This window comes from Marmota flaviventris, chromosome 9, assembly GCF_047511675.1.
Source record: "Marmota flaviventris isolate mMarFla1 chromosome 9, mMarFla1.hap1, whole genome shotgun sequence".
In the NCBI taxonomy this organism is placed as follows: Eukaryota; Metazoa; Chordata; class Mammalia; order Rodentia; family Sciuridae; genus Marmota; species Marmota flaviventris.
The window spans coordinates 13,292,185-13,307,835 of NC_092506.1; the positions used below are offsets into that span (position 1 = coordinate 13,292,185).

The window sequence follows — 15,651 nt, forward strand, 5'->3', positions numbered from 1 at the left end:
TATTAGTTTTGATTATGTGTTTGTTAGTGTTATGTGCCTGATTGTCTTGTGCCTGTTGGCAGGGGAATTCCTCAGGGAAATTGAGAACCAATACATCTGTCATGGGGTCTGAGGACTAGCAATTATAATCCAGTTAAATTAGTAATCAACCCATGAAGAGGCCTTTGGCCAAACTTTGCCTTAACCACCTCATTAAAATATCCCTAAGGATGTTTCCCGTCTTACAAAATAATGAAAAGAATAGAGAATTTGCTAACTCCACGTTCTGGGGCACAGAATTATGAGATCATTGACTCTATGGCCCTGCAATGTGGGAAAATGAATACATCATTCAAATATCTAGCTTGTGTAATACTAAGATTAAGCTCTTTTAAATTCAATAAAATTATTATTATGGTTGGGTTTTAGCAAATGATTTTACTGTTTTCCATTTGTTTTCTGTTTCTCTTTTCCTGTCACCTTTTGGAGCAGTTAGTGCTTTATATCACTTGTAGAGTCTTGAAAGTTATTTCTCTTATCTGTTTTTAATAGTTAGTCTAATAATTACAATATGCAAGGTTACTCTCACCTCACTTTACCTTAAATTAATGTTAAGTCATATAAAAATAATTTCATTTCCCCTCTTGTGCTATTCTTAAACAAGTTTTCTTTACAGATGCCAGAATTCTACAGAATACAGTTATTATGCTTGAATTAAACAATCAATTTTTAAAAGAAGTTTAAGAAACAAAAGGAAAACATATTAAACACATATTTCAATTCTCTCCCTTCCCAGATGTAGTTTTAAGATTCCATCAAGTGACATTTCTCTTTGGCCTACAGTTTTTCTTCCTTGCAGGACAGACTGCTTCATTTATCTGAAAATGTTTATATTTTTGCCTCCAAAACATAAACAGATATTTTCTTGACACGGAATTTTAGGTTAAGGATTATTTTCTTTAGTGTTTAAAAAAAAACATCATTCTATTGTCTTCTGGACCTTATTATATATCTGCTGAATGTTGGTCATTATTTGTACAATTAGCTCACTGTGTAATGACTCATTTATTTTTAAAATTTTCTCTTTATATTCAGTTTTCAGTAGTTTAATTATATGTCTGGGGTTTTTCTTTGTGTTTATCCTGCCTGGAATTCATTGAACCCATTAAAGAAGTGAAGAATCTTTATCCCCTTGTCTCTCTAAAATAGGTAATTTTCTTATACTTCACATACAGCCAGAGATATGAAAAATTGTGCTCTATATGTGTAATAAGAATTGTAATGCATTCCTTTGTCATATACAAATTAAAAAATAATTAAAAATAAATAAAATAGATAATTTTCTTTACAGATGGTTGGAAAAGAACTGTAATTCTAAACATCAGCTATGAATAGTATCCAGCTTTTGCTTCTGCTGCAGGTGTCTGTGAGAGGTGCATAAGGAGACCCACCCAGCTCCCAGCTCTTGGCCAGATGGTTTAACTGCTGAGTTGCTAAGTAGTGGCTGGAACTTCGGGAGCAGGACACAGTTCAATTCCTGGTAAAGAGTCTCAGAATGCACAATGCTAACCAGCCAAGTACAGAGCCACCTCCCTGAGCATGGGACCTGGAGGGAGGGGCTTGACCTCACACTCAGATCTCAGATGTGTGCACAGCTTGTTGCCTGTTTCTATCAGGAACCTTAGCACTGCATTTCTGGAAAAAAAAAGACCAAAGTACCTTTCAAAACCGGCATCTTTGGAGGATATATTTCGTGATCTGGAACAGTTTCCTGACTCTTGTCTTTCCCTACAGACGTTTGCAGAGCCTGAATGAGAAGACAGCTTTCAGGTGAGAACAAAGGAGAATTGATGATCTGAGACCCCCCTCATCTCCTTTTATCTCCTTATTGAAGCAGGATGAACAAAATACTCCTGTTGGATGTGAATAAGAATTTCTGGGCTCATTTGGGCTGAGGATTTTTCCAGGGGTAAAAGAAATTCTTTCATTGGAAAGTCCACTTTCAGATAACTGCTATGTACAGGGCAGTATACTAGATCTGTCAGAAATTCTTGACTGGATGAAGCCAGGTCTGAGTCTGTATTAATGAATAAATATGAAGACATTTGGGAGCTTGCTATCAGTGGGTGGGAGCCAGAGACTATAAAGGCACCTGAAAGGAGCATGCTGGCTCAGGTGGCATTCATTTGCCACAAAGTGTACACATGCCATGCAAAATTATCTTTTTTAAAAAAGAGAGAGAGAGAGGAAGAGAGAATTTTTAAATATTTGTTTTTCAGTTTTCGGTGGACACAACATCTTTAGTTTATGTGGTGCTGAGGATCGAACCCAGTGCCCCGTGCATGCCAGGCGAGTGTGTTACCGCTTGAGCCACATCCCCAGCCCCAATGTTACCTTATGTAATCCTCTGTGGCATTCTAAGGCAGTTGGCTTTACCTAGGGTGGTTACTGATGTACAGGGAATTTAAGTGCCCTGTTTAGTCATAAAGAGACTAGGTGGATTCTCACATGGGGACTGGAACACGGAGGAGATGAGTTGTTAATTTAAAACCATAAAAAATAAATGTAATGAAAAAACCTTCACCTACAGTGTTATTTGATTTTTCCTTCTAAGCTCTTATCTTTGTGTATGTTATGTCTAAACGTACACAAAAGTGACATTTGTATCTTCATACAGTTTTCCCCAAAGTATTTTTGCTCATTGGCATTGTTTTCTTTGGATGAGTTCCAAGCACTGGAGTGACCGTGTCAAAGGTTCCAAGGGCCTCCTATAGGACTTTGCTCTTTGCTGCTCTGGCAACCCACCAGAGGACAGCTCCACTGGGTCCCCTGTGTAGGGTCTCAGAGGAGAAGCCTTTTTGTCTTTCTTTTATTTTTGTTTCTAATATCAAAGAAGACTTGCTTTATTTAGGGAATAATGCTAGTATTAATTAAAATAACTGATACATATTGAGTCACCCTCAAGCCAGTCACTCTATACTAAGACATCATCCCATTTACTATGTGCCATTTTACATGGATTTAATCTCATTCCATCCTTTCTGATTTGATTCAAATCTGCAGCAAGTAGTTATACAGGAGAAATGTTACTCTGTAGAGTGTATTTGGATGGCACTGTGGATTGACTGTGGCTTCTGCTGAAGACAGATGGAGATGTTCATCCCCCTGATTTGATCATTATACACCATATTACATATCAGTTGTGTACACTGTACCACATTGATTCGTGAAATTCAAATAATAATTAATAAAAAAGTGTATTAATAATTGTAATTATTGAGCACCTATTGTGTTCCAGATATAGTTCCAATCTCCTTATGTATATTGAATTATTTAATTGTCTCACCTGCTCTGTGAAATAAATTCTATAGTCATGACCATTTATTTATAGATGAATAAATCAAGAAGCCAGTGAAGAGTAAAGCAACTTTCAGTATCATACAGCTTCTAACTGGCAGAGTCAGGCTTATCACTGGTGGATGGTAAATCTCAAAGGATGCTCATGTGTGCTTAGAGAATAGATCTGTTAATCTCAGTGCATTCTTAATTGTTGGAATTGAGGGTGGTATACAAATGAAAACAAATGTTCATAAATACTTTTAAAAGCTTAGAAGTTCATAGTAATTCAGAAAGTGGCATCTGTACTTTCTACCAGCCCCATTCTTTCTTGGAGTTAGTGAATAGGCATCATCGGAACAGCAGGAATGTAGCTCACGACATTAACTAGAACTGCCTGCTGTGTCCGGGTCTTCCAGCTCTTCTCATTCCTTGATGTTTCTCAATCTTTTCTTTAGCTTAAAGTTCCTGCCAACATGTTTCCTTTGCAAAGTCCACAGATGCTGCAGATGCTAGAGAAGTCCTTAAGGAAGAGCCTCCCTGAGTCCTTAAAGGTGAGGGTGGAACATTGTCTGGGGGGGGGGATGTAAGACCATCTACAGCCTAAGAATGAGGTGGGGAAAAAAAGGGGCCTTCACTGAGCACCTGTGATGTGCCAGCCACTTGCTCTGTGGCCACTGATTTAGTTCCCATCACCCTGAAGCAAGGCAGGTCTATTAAATCCATGGAGCTGAAGAGGAAATGAGACTCAGGCATATGTCTTGACGGAGACCACACCAATAGTAAGTGGCAATGCTGTGACTTGAATCTCGTATATCTTTGCTATGTGATGACTCAAAGTCATTCCTATGTACTCTTGCAAGAATTGTGTTACATAACACTGGAAGTTTTCCAGAGTTGCAAAGTTGACTGAAATGAACACATTAATGTTTAATTTGTTTTCCTAAAAAATCATGTGTCTGGTAAGACATCAACCCTATGATTCTTCTTTAATGTTAATAAGAAATCAATTCCTGTTTTGTCAAATCCCTGATGATTATATGCAGTGAGCAAGAAAAATGAATCAGTGATCTTGCACATAGAAGTTTTTCTGCAGTAACATATATTGCCAAGGGACTGGAATATTACTAGGGTTAAAGAGTGCCTTTGTATTATGATAAGGATGTTAATTCACCACAAAGACAGGAAAATGAGTGAAATCTACATACCTACTAACAGAAACTCTAGATGCATGAGATAATCACTGATAGACATGTAGAAAAAAAAAAACAGATAAACTACCACTCTTCTCTCAGTAAATACAAAAGAGGTGGAAACCGTAAGTATATTGAAGACATAAGTAATACTGAACTAATTGACACTGAAAGAATATTTTCTTCAACAACAGCAGGATACATATTCTGGCCAAGTGCTCATGGAATATTTACCAAGATAGATCACATTTTTTAAATAATTAAAATCACATGAAGTATCTCTTGATATAATAATGGAATAATTACAATAATAAAATTTAAAAAGTGAATATTTCCTCAATTCTTCAATTTTCTTCAAATGACTCAAACACACCTTTAACAAAACCATGCTTCAAACTCACAAAGAAAATTAGAGTGTAATAACTGAATGAAAATGAAAATGCAAGATATAACAATTTGTGAGATGCAACTAAAGCATGGACAAGTGGGAAATATGCAGCATTACCTACTTAAACAAAAAAAAAATTAATCCTCTCATCTCAACGGTTCAAGTTTCTACCTTAGAAATTTGAAACAACTAGGTGGAATTTAACCCCTTAGAAAGCAGAATGAAGGAAATTGAAAAAATTCAGAAATTAACAATTGTGAATGGAGGAGAAAAACAGGAAAAAAAATTAGTACATCCAAAATCTTGTGCTTAGGAAAGTTCCATATAGTTGATAATATTAAGATCAAACTGACCAAGAAATAGAGAAGACATAGTTATCAATGTCAGGAAGGAAATAAGGGACATTACTACAAACTGAATAGATATTATAATCATGATAAAGATGTACTATTATGAACACTGTACTCAGGCATTTTGCAATTTATTCTGTAAAAAGCATAAATCACCAACCTAAATTGCTCCATATCTATAAATGAGAACATTATAACAACGAAATTTCCTCATCAAGATGACTTCACTGGCAAACTCTACCACACATACAAGGAAGAAATAATGCTAATTCTACACTAAACCCTTCAGGATAAAGCAGAGTAGGAAGAACAGCTCCAAGTTCCTTTTATATCTATGGAAATAGATATTATAAGAAAATCACAGAACTACATCCATCATTAACACAGATGCAGAAATTCTCAACAAGATACTACTAAGTCAAATACAGCAGTGTTAAAAAAGTAACATTGTAACCCAAATGAATTTATCTTTAAAAATTCAAGACTAAGGGAAAAATAATACAAGGGGGAGAAATGAATGACAGTAGAGGGGGTAGAGAGAGAAGAGGGGAGGGGAGGATAGTAGAGGATAGGAAAGGCAGCAGAATACAACAGACACTAGTATGGCAATATGTAAATCAATGGATGTGTAACTGATGTGATTCTACAATCTGTATACGGGGTAAAAATGGGAGTTCATAACCCACTTGAATCAAAGTGTGAAATATGATATATCAAGAACTATGTAATGTTTTGAACAACCAACAATAAAAATTAAAAAAAATTCAAGACTAGTTCAACGTTCAAAAATCAATCAATGAAGTCAGGTGTGTTCACACATGCCTGTTATACAAGTGGCTCAGGAGGCCGAGGTGGGCAGAGGGCAAGTTGGAAACCCACCTTGCCAAATTAATAAGCTTGTCTCAAAAAAGGACTGGGGGTATAATTCAATGGTAAAGCACCCCTAGGTTTCATCCCCAGTACCATAAAAAAAATCCATCCAGCAATCAACATAGGCTATTATATCAACATATCAATAAACTAAAGAAGAAAAAACATAGGATCTTTTTTTTAAAGGTACAAAAAAGGTGTTTGATAATATGTAATATTTCTGATAAACACAGAATTCTCAGTGAACTAGGAATAAAAGGGAATTCCTTCAGCCTGATAAAAAGCATATGGGCAAAAGTCACCACTAATATCCTACTAAGTAGTCAAGACTGAGTATTTCCCTTAAGGTGTTAGCAGGGCACAAATGTCCACCCTCACTTCTTCTATTCAGTGTGACACTACTGTCCTTGCCAATAAAATAGTCTATTCACAGAGGTCACGATTGGCTAATGTACAAAATATTAAGAAATATGCAATACAATTTTCTAGCTATAATTCAGTTTAGTTTAACAGAATTCAAGTCAACAAAACAACAGATATTAGTTATATATTCTAGCAATGAACAACTGGAATTAAAAATAATTGCAATTTATAATAGCATATTCACTGCTATATGTATAACAAACACATACACACACACACACACAAAAAAAAAAAAAAAACCCTAAGAACTAAGAGAATTGAGTATAGATCCTTGTTAGCTTACATTTTATTTTGTTAGTGACTCACATATTTGGAATCTTTTGGGTAAAATAAGGATGATGTGTTTAGTATAGTTACATACTGATCTTCCTGATGGGAAACCTGGTAGGAACGATATAATGTTCTTTGTTACCTTTTCCTGGTGCTCTGATATCCTGTATAGACATCACTTATGGACTATGCCACAGTAGCTTTGGGTAACCCCAAGTCACTGATCTGAGGGAGGTACTATAGAGCAGCTAACAAGAGGGCAAGGTCCAGAGTCAGACTTCTTTGATCCAGCAAATTCACTATTTGCTGGGCAATATTGGAAAAGTTAAACAGCTCTGAGTCTCTGCGTTATTGCATGTAAAATAAGTAAAACCAGAAAGTCAATATTTTTGGTAGATATTCCCACTATACATCCACTAAAATCTCTGCTAAGAAGGAAAACGAATATTGTGGCCTATTTCCTAAATGGTGGATACTGAATAGGTTTATCTTACTTACCAACTCTAAGTTATTCAATTTGGGGGTTGCTATAGAGAAAGAAAGGAGAAGTAATTGCCCTTATATCTGTAATTTGTTGTGTATATGAACATCCGTCATTCCAAATTCCAATGTTAAAAAAAGATAACCTCTTTATTTCCCCCCAAACTATATCTAACTTCTATATTGAGCTTCTACTGTTGACAGGGAATTTCATAATCTGGTATAAACTGAGAACATATAAACATTTTAAGGGAAGGGTAGGGAATCTCAGGATTAGGTTTGGTCCTTGGATATTGAAAGGTTCATCATTCCATGGTCTTTGATCTTGGTGACTTTCCATTCCACCTTCTGAGGTACCATGTCCTAGCTGTACTTAAGTCCTGAGGACCTCTCTGCTGTAACTTCTTCCAGTTTGGGGATGTCTTTCTCAATTTCTTTTATGTTCCTATTGAGGGCACTGATGCTTGAATAGATGATTCTAGAGAAGGTTAAACTGATTGTGCAATGTGTGATGTGCCTGGACATTATTAGTCACCAAAGCTCATGATTTGAGCACCATGCTCTCACAGGATTAAATAGATAGAAGCCCAGTTAACCTCTCTTAAATCTTTAAGTGGCATGTGACCTTTGACATAGAAATTTCCTCATATGAAATTTGTAACAATAGGCATATTTTCAAAGATTTAAGCAAAAATCTTCCTCGAAGAACTAACCTAAATTGTCAGAGAAAACTGAAATGACCAACAATAAGAGGTAGGAAAATTGAATTACGGTCCTTCTGTCTAATAAACATGTACTCATGAAACATGATCACGGAGATTTCTGCATATTGACATGGAAATACATACACTATAAATAGTGTATGTGGGGAAAATATATGTTAAATTAATATATTTTAAGTGATTTCATCACATAAAATTATAAACATATTTAAATGTATGGATGAAAATAGAAAGAATGTAAGAATAAGTTCTGTAATGTATGAGTGATTGTTAATTTATTTTATCTGTATATTTGGCTATATGTACATATATACACACATTGAAGTATAATATTCTCAGCATTTCATACAAAAACATATTTGGTTCTTATTAGAAATAAAACACAACCTGAAGACTGAAGTCCATGCTCTATTAGTTATAAACACTGATTCCTAGGAATAAGGCTTGTTGTGGTTAAACAAGGCACCTGGCTGTTCCTTTGTAATGTGCTGACTCTCGCTTTGTTGAAACGTTGTAGGTCTATGGAACTGTCTTCCACATAAACCAGGGGAACCCATTCAAGCTAAAGGCCTTGGTGGACAAATGGCCAGATTTTAACACAGTAGTTGTGCGCCCTCAGGAGCAGGTAAGTTTTCTGGGGTGGAATGAAAATGACTCTGTGTTTGTATTTGCTGTGTGTGTGACATGAACCTGGAAGGAAGTATGGTGGACCCCAGGGAAACAGTCTTGTCCTCAAGGAGGTCACAGCCTGGAGAAAACAGAAAAGCAGAAGAATTGCAATGTGGTGTGAAAATGTTCAAGAGCACACAAGAGCACTTATGTTGTAGGGAGTTGTTTTTGTGTTAAAATTATACTTTAGATAACAGAAGTAGCACTGAGTGAAATTTGATTAAAACCAGTGATTTCAGAGGTAGTAAGAAGAGGGTCAAAAAGACTTCCAGGAAGTCTGGGAATTTGACTCAGCACTTGCTTAGTATGTGCAAGGCCCTGGGTTTAATCCTCGGTCCTGGGAGGTGGGGAGGCTTCCAGGTAGCTATTTTACCAAAACTGGATTTTGATGTTTAATAGGTTTTAAGAAGCTGACAAGAGCTGGTGGGGAGCACATTCTAATCTGATGAAAATATGTGAGGTTAAATATGAAGAATGATATGGGAATATAAGTTTACAATATCTATACATGGATATTAAATCATCAATAGCAGATCTTTCAAAATCACCCCAAATGATGAACATACTTCAAATGCAAATATATTTTATGCACAGTAAGAAGGATTAGGTTTTACTACACTGAGATTTCATCTCACACCAGTGAGAATGGCAGTCATCAGGAATGCAAACAATAAAAATGCTGGCGATAATGTGGAGAAAAGGGAATGTTTTACACTGTTGGTGAAACTGTAAGTTAGTACAACCACTATGGAAATCAGAATGGAGGGTCCTCAAAAGACTAGGCATAGAACCACCATATGACCAGCTATGCCATTCCTTGGCATTTATCCTGAAGAATTAAAGTCATGTTACTGCAGTAATACATGCAGACCCATGTTTATAGCAGCACAACTAACAGCCAAATTATGAAACTAACCTAGATGTCCATCAATTACTGAACAGATAAAGAAAAAGTGCTATATACACATAACGGAGCTTTATTCATCTATAAAGAGAAATGAAATTATGGCATTTGCAGGAAAATAGATAGAACTAGAGATAATTGTGTTAAGTGAAACAAGTCAAACACAGAAGGTTAAGGGTCCTGTGTTTCTCTCATATGTGGAAGATAGAGAGGAAAAAGGAAAACAAAGGTGGGGGTGGATCTTCTAAAAACTAAAGGGAGATCAGTAGAGGAAAGGGACCCAGGAGTGGAAAACAGGGAGGGAGGGGGAAGGACTGGGGAGTGATACTGACCGACTTATATTGCTATATTTTGTGCATGTATGAATATGTAACAACAAATCCCATCCATATGTACAATTATGATGCACCAACAAAAATATGTAAAAAATAAAAAAAAGAAAGATTGGGATTTAAGTACCTTTAAAAAACCCCTGCATTCAAAAATATAAAGGTTAATCATATAGTATTATTTTTATATAAATTATAACATATAAAATATAAATTGTAGTAGTTTTTAAGCACACATGAGTAGACAATAACTACTAAAAAAGAGCACATATGGAAATATAAAACTCACTCTTAAAGATAAATACAGAGTGAAAACGTCAATATTCTCATACTGAAATACTGAATCTTACTGATCTCTAATATGAAGGTTAAAAAGTCAAAACAATAAAATGTAACTAAAACTGCAACAAATTGTTCAGGAGTATACATAGATGAAGCCGCCATCACTTTGATACCTAAGCCGGAAAAATACATCCCAAGGAAATGAAAGGCCATTTTCTTTGCTGAAGACTGATGCAAAAATTCTCAGTGAAATATTAGCGAATGAAATTCAACAATATATCCAAGAGATCATACACTGTGACAGTCAGATTGATCCCTGGTATGCAAGGCTGCTTTAATACATACAATCAATATGAAATACCATAATAACAAAATGAAAATTAAATACCACGTGACTATTGGAATTGATGAGGAAAAAAATTGACAAATTCCAGCATCTTTTTTTTTTTTTTTGACAAAAACTCTCAACAACTCAGGCATACAAGAAAAGCACCTCAATATAAAAATTTAACCCAGCAATCCTTCTTCTGGGCATGTATTCCAAGAAAAATAATCACTACCTTGTAAATATGTCTGCACTTTCATATTTATTGCAGAACCATTCGAAATAGACAAGACATGGAAAAACTAGGAATCTGTGGACAGCTATATGACACACACACATATTTATATTATATGAAATTTTCTGTTATGTATGTAGTCCCATTGTTAAAACAGTAATATTTGTAACAAAATGTTAGATCTCTTAAAAAAGAGATCCTTGCATTTTCCATAATGTGGGTGATTCTGGAGGACATTATGCTAAGTGAAATATACCAATCACACAAAGAATAAAAATGAATAATCTCACTTATATGTGAATCTTTTAAAACATTCAGACCCAGAGAAGACAACAGTGGTTAACCAGGTCCTAAGTGGTGGTGGTGCTGGGGGGTGGGAGGAGACAGGCCAAAAGACTCAATGTGGCTGGTATGTAGAATGTCAGCACTAGATAACCTCATGTGCAACAAGAAGAATGAAAGCAATAACATTTACTGTACTTTCTGCTAACTTAGTAAATTTGAGCTGCTATTCCCACAGAAACAAAGAAAAATGGTAATTCTGTGAGATGAAGGATCTGCTAACTTGTTTCAGTATAATAAGCATTTTGCTAGTTATATCATACTATCAGATCATGTTGTAAACCTAGAAACACAGAATTTTTATAAAAACACCACCAAATGACACAGAAAATAAACAAAAAACCCCAAGAAATTTAAATTATTAATATCTAGCCATGGAATAATATTTGCTTTTTAAATGTTATGTTAGAAACAGTGAACGTCAATAGTTTTATTATCAAACGGTGAATCACTTCTGTTTGAAGTTTTCTACCTGCTCTGCATGCGCCAGGGATTTGTTCTCTGGTCCTTCCTTCACCTTCAGATAATCTCAATTCTCATTTGCTAACTTTGAGAAGGTCTTTTTGGATAAATGTTGTGTTTTCACTTTGTTAGGAAGGCAAACTGTTTATAACAATGATGCTTTGTGATTTATATCTTGAGAACAATTCGTACTCATTTTGTATAGTTTTACAACATAGAGTTAAAAATTCTAATACAAGGTTACCTGTGCCAATTTAAATACTATCAAATTCAAAATGTTTGTTCTGAGGCTGTTTAAAATAGAGTAAGATTTACTCTTGTAACTGAAACTTGCCTTTGACAATAATCACTTTTTGTCTTTCTCCTCGAAGAATGCAAAATTATAGAAAAAAATGTTTCTTGAACTAGGGCAGCTTTGGTTGGTTCAAATTGTAATGGGACATTTTTGGCTTAGCAGAAATCTTTAAACATGAATTTGAATAGAATCCTTGACTTGGTATCGCGATGTACATGATTGAGAAAAGTAGTGATAATATGTGCAAAAAATGTCTGTATTAAATTTATAATATAACAATAGAGGGGAATTTTAGACACAAATATTGAGATCTCTTGGTATAAACAATCTGGTTTATTCCCTGTTGCCCAACCAAACAGGACATGACAGATGACCTTGATCACTACACCAACACCTACCAAATCTATTCTAAGGAGCTCAAGAGCTGTCAAGAATCGCTCGTCTCCTCAGATGTCATTAACTGGAAACAACATTTACAAATCCAAAGTAAGGGGGCTGGGGTGTGTGCTGGCTGCTAGACCCCCATGTCTACCTCTGGGCCACTTTCCACCCTGAGAACATTCCCATATAGCCCTTCCTTCCTTCCCCCATGCCTAGTGTCCACGGCTTGTATTGACTGTCACCACCTCTGCAGGGGAGTAGAATTCAAATATTGTGCACTATGTGGTTGTTACTAGGAACTCTGAGTAAGGTAATTTCTTGTAAGCTGAAGATTCAAGATACATTTTGCAACGTATTCAGCAGTCCTCAGGATGTTGGATGTGAGAGCAGAGGTTGCCCTCTGGTCTTCCATTCCTGGAATAAGAATGAAGCTCCTAGTGCCATAGAGAAGCTCGCAGGTCACCAAGGAGGACACCGGCTGTGGTTATGAACATGCCCTCTAGAGTCAGACTCCAAAGGGTGCATCCTTGCTCTGCCTCCTGCTTTGTGATCTTTAAAGTGATATAATGTAACTATTGCTCAGTTTCCTCATAAGTGAAAATGAGGAACCTAAAACACAGGGTCAGTGTAAAGGGCTAAATGAACTAGAAGACCAATTCCTGGGCATATAGCAAATGCACAGTCAAAATAGGCTACTGTGAATTATGTACCCCTTCTCCTTTGATTTCAGAGTAACAGCCAGTATTTCTGGTGCTTTTTTTTGTATAAGAGAAAACCTGCTCCAGGGAGTGACTTGGCCATGCCATACTCTTGGTGGCATTACCAGAAGCCAAGAGTGACTCACTCTAAATCCTGCATGGTTCCTCTGGGCCCCTTCTTATACCTTGCACATTGTTACTTCTCTCCTTCCTTCCTCCCTCCTAGGTTCACAGTCCAGCTTGGATGAGGTGATACAAAGTCTTGCTGCTGCTAACTCGGTCCAGGTCAAGAGAACACAGTGCATTCTGTACATGATGCCTCAGACAGCAAGGAAACTGGTGCCTTTCCTGGTGGATACAAAGAACTTATGTCCTGAATCTGGGGAACCCAAGGCCACGTGAGTGTGATTAAAGATGCTCTCTCTGCACTGCTCACATGTCACTAGAGTGTCTTCCAACCTCCCTCCCTGCGTTCTCTCTCACCTCCCAGAGTCCCTCTCCTGGATGATCACCTGCTTAAAAGCCACCATTTCTCACCTCATCTTCAACAAAATGCAAACACTTTATAGACCCCACAAGACCTGCACCCTTACCCCCTGGATGTGACCTTGACCCTGCTGCTCACTCAGCAGCCCTGGCTTTCCTTCTGCCACTTGACCTCATGCTCTTGCTCCTGCCTCTGCATCACTGAACTTGCTCTTTGCCTGCCTCAAACATCCTTCCTCAGATCTCTATGTTTTTTTATTTTTGCTTCTCATACTCTCAAATTTTATTTCCTTTGACAGTTTCCTATGAGCACCTCATATAAAACTCTTGCCCCATGGTAATTCTTTAGGATAAAACCCAATGTTCATTTTCATTATTGGACTTGCTATTACCTGAAAACAGTTTACTGGTGTATCTAGCTCCCTGTTCGTTGCCTCCTCATGATATTTAGAACAGGGATCTTCTCTATATTGTTCACTGATGGATTCTCAATAGCCAGAATATCATATGGCACATACTGGATTCTTATTAAAATATTCATTTGATGAATCGACTTTCAAGCAGAAAATGTTTCCAAATAATGTGAATCTAAATATATTACATATTTTCTTCCACCCATTGCAAAGGTAACTGATGATGAGAATTTAATCTGCAGATCACCCATCCCATGGCTCTGTGTGTGTTTATATGCCTGGAAGAGCCTTATGCATATGGTAAAGTCTAGAAACTAGCACTGCGTTGGGTCCTTCTGTCTACCTCGCAACGTAGTTAGAGTAGGAGATGTTATTCCTACTTCCTGAGAGAGCGGACTCCGATGTTTAAGTGGCTTGCTCACCACATGTTTGGGTGTAACTGAAGCTTGGATCTTCTAGATCTTCTAGCCTCACCAGGCTGTTTCCAGGATGTCTCCTGAAGCCTCTTTAAACCATTGTAGGGGTCTTCAGACTTTAGTAATCCCCAACAGGATCTATCTGTACCTCATATGTTTGCCCCTCTCTGGACTTCAATTTTTCCATGCATTCAGCATGGTGGCCAAGGACCCTGATGGCTAAGATTTCATGGCTCTGTCTTTACTTTTGCTAGCAGGTGCTTTGGGGCTCTCATTTATTTTCTTTTATCCACTTTTCTGATCTGTAAAATAGGGATGATATCATCCGCTCCATCTTAAGTGGAGAGTCACAGCAATGTTGAGGGGAATAATAGTAAATTTTTGTGGAATTTTTATTGTGTGTGGCACTATCCTAGGTACTTGCCATGCAATAGCTCTTATAATATTTATTTCTGCATTTTGACAGCATGTTATTAATATCTTCATTTTATGTTAGAAGAAATAAAGGCAGAGAGACATTGTTTCCTGCATGAGATTGCACAGCTAGTCAGATTACTAACCCAGTCTGGCTGCTGAGACTGTGCCTTCACCTCTGTTCCTATATGCCTCTCAATATAATTTTTGGGAAACAAATTTAATGCCTCTCAGTGTGCAATATTATGGACTATTCTCTTCCCCCTTTTCTCAACAGTAACCATGAGATGTTTAAACTCTCATCACTGGATGTGACCCACGCTGCCGTGGTGAATAAATTCTGGCATTTTGGTGGCAATGAAAGAAGCCAGAGATTCATTGAGCGCTGTATCCGGACCTTTCCCAGCACCTGTCTTTTGGGACCTGAAGGGACGCCTGTGTCATGGGCCCTGATGGACCAGACGGGGGAGATGCGAATGGGAGGCACTGTGCCTGAGTACCGGAGCCAAGGCCTCATCTCCTACGTCACTCACGTCCACGTCCAGGTTCAGGAGAAGCTTGGCTTCCCTGTGTATAACCATACGGACAGAGCCAACAAAATCATCCAGAAAATGAGTCACAATCTGCATCATGTCCCCATGCCCTGTGACTGGAATCAGTGGCACTGTGTGCCTCTGTGAAGCTGGCCCTGAACGCAAGTTAGCCTTGGATAGGCTGTGATGTGGCTGGAGGCGTGGATGAGTAGACAGGGAGAGAACAAATCATAACCAGTGCTACAGGAATGGGCATCGTTGGGCTCTGGGGAAGCAGTGTGAATGGTTAACAAGACCACCGTGGTCCCTGCACTCAAGTTACCCTACGGATCCAGCAGACCTGGCATGGCCAGACCTCTCTGTAGTGGTCACTGGCCTTGTTCAATTTTCTACCCTTCTGGATTCCAGTGCCACTTTTTTCTGTTTACCTGTGTGATTCCCTACTGCTTCTCCTGG

At 37.5% G+C, this 15,651-nt stretch overlaps 1 protein-coding gene across 1 annotated transcript; it reads left to right on the plus strand.

Moving 5' to 3' along the window:
* The first annotated feature begins 3,791 nt into the window (after positions 1–3,791).
* On the plus strand, positions 3,792–15,342 carry LOC114100107 (glycine N-phenylacetyltransferase-like). Its single transcript, XM_027944744.1, has 5 exons — positions 3,792–3,869; positions 8,529–8,636; positions 12,214–12,340; positions 13,160–13,331; positions 14,940–15,342. Exons 1-5 carry the CDS (start codon positions 3,792–3,794, stop codon positions 15,340–15,342), a joined length of 888 nt encoding a protein of 295 aa, XP_027800545.1.
* The last annotated feature ends 309 nt before the right edge of the window (positions 15,343–15,651 follow it).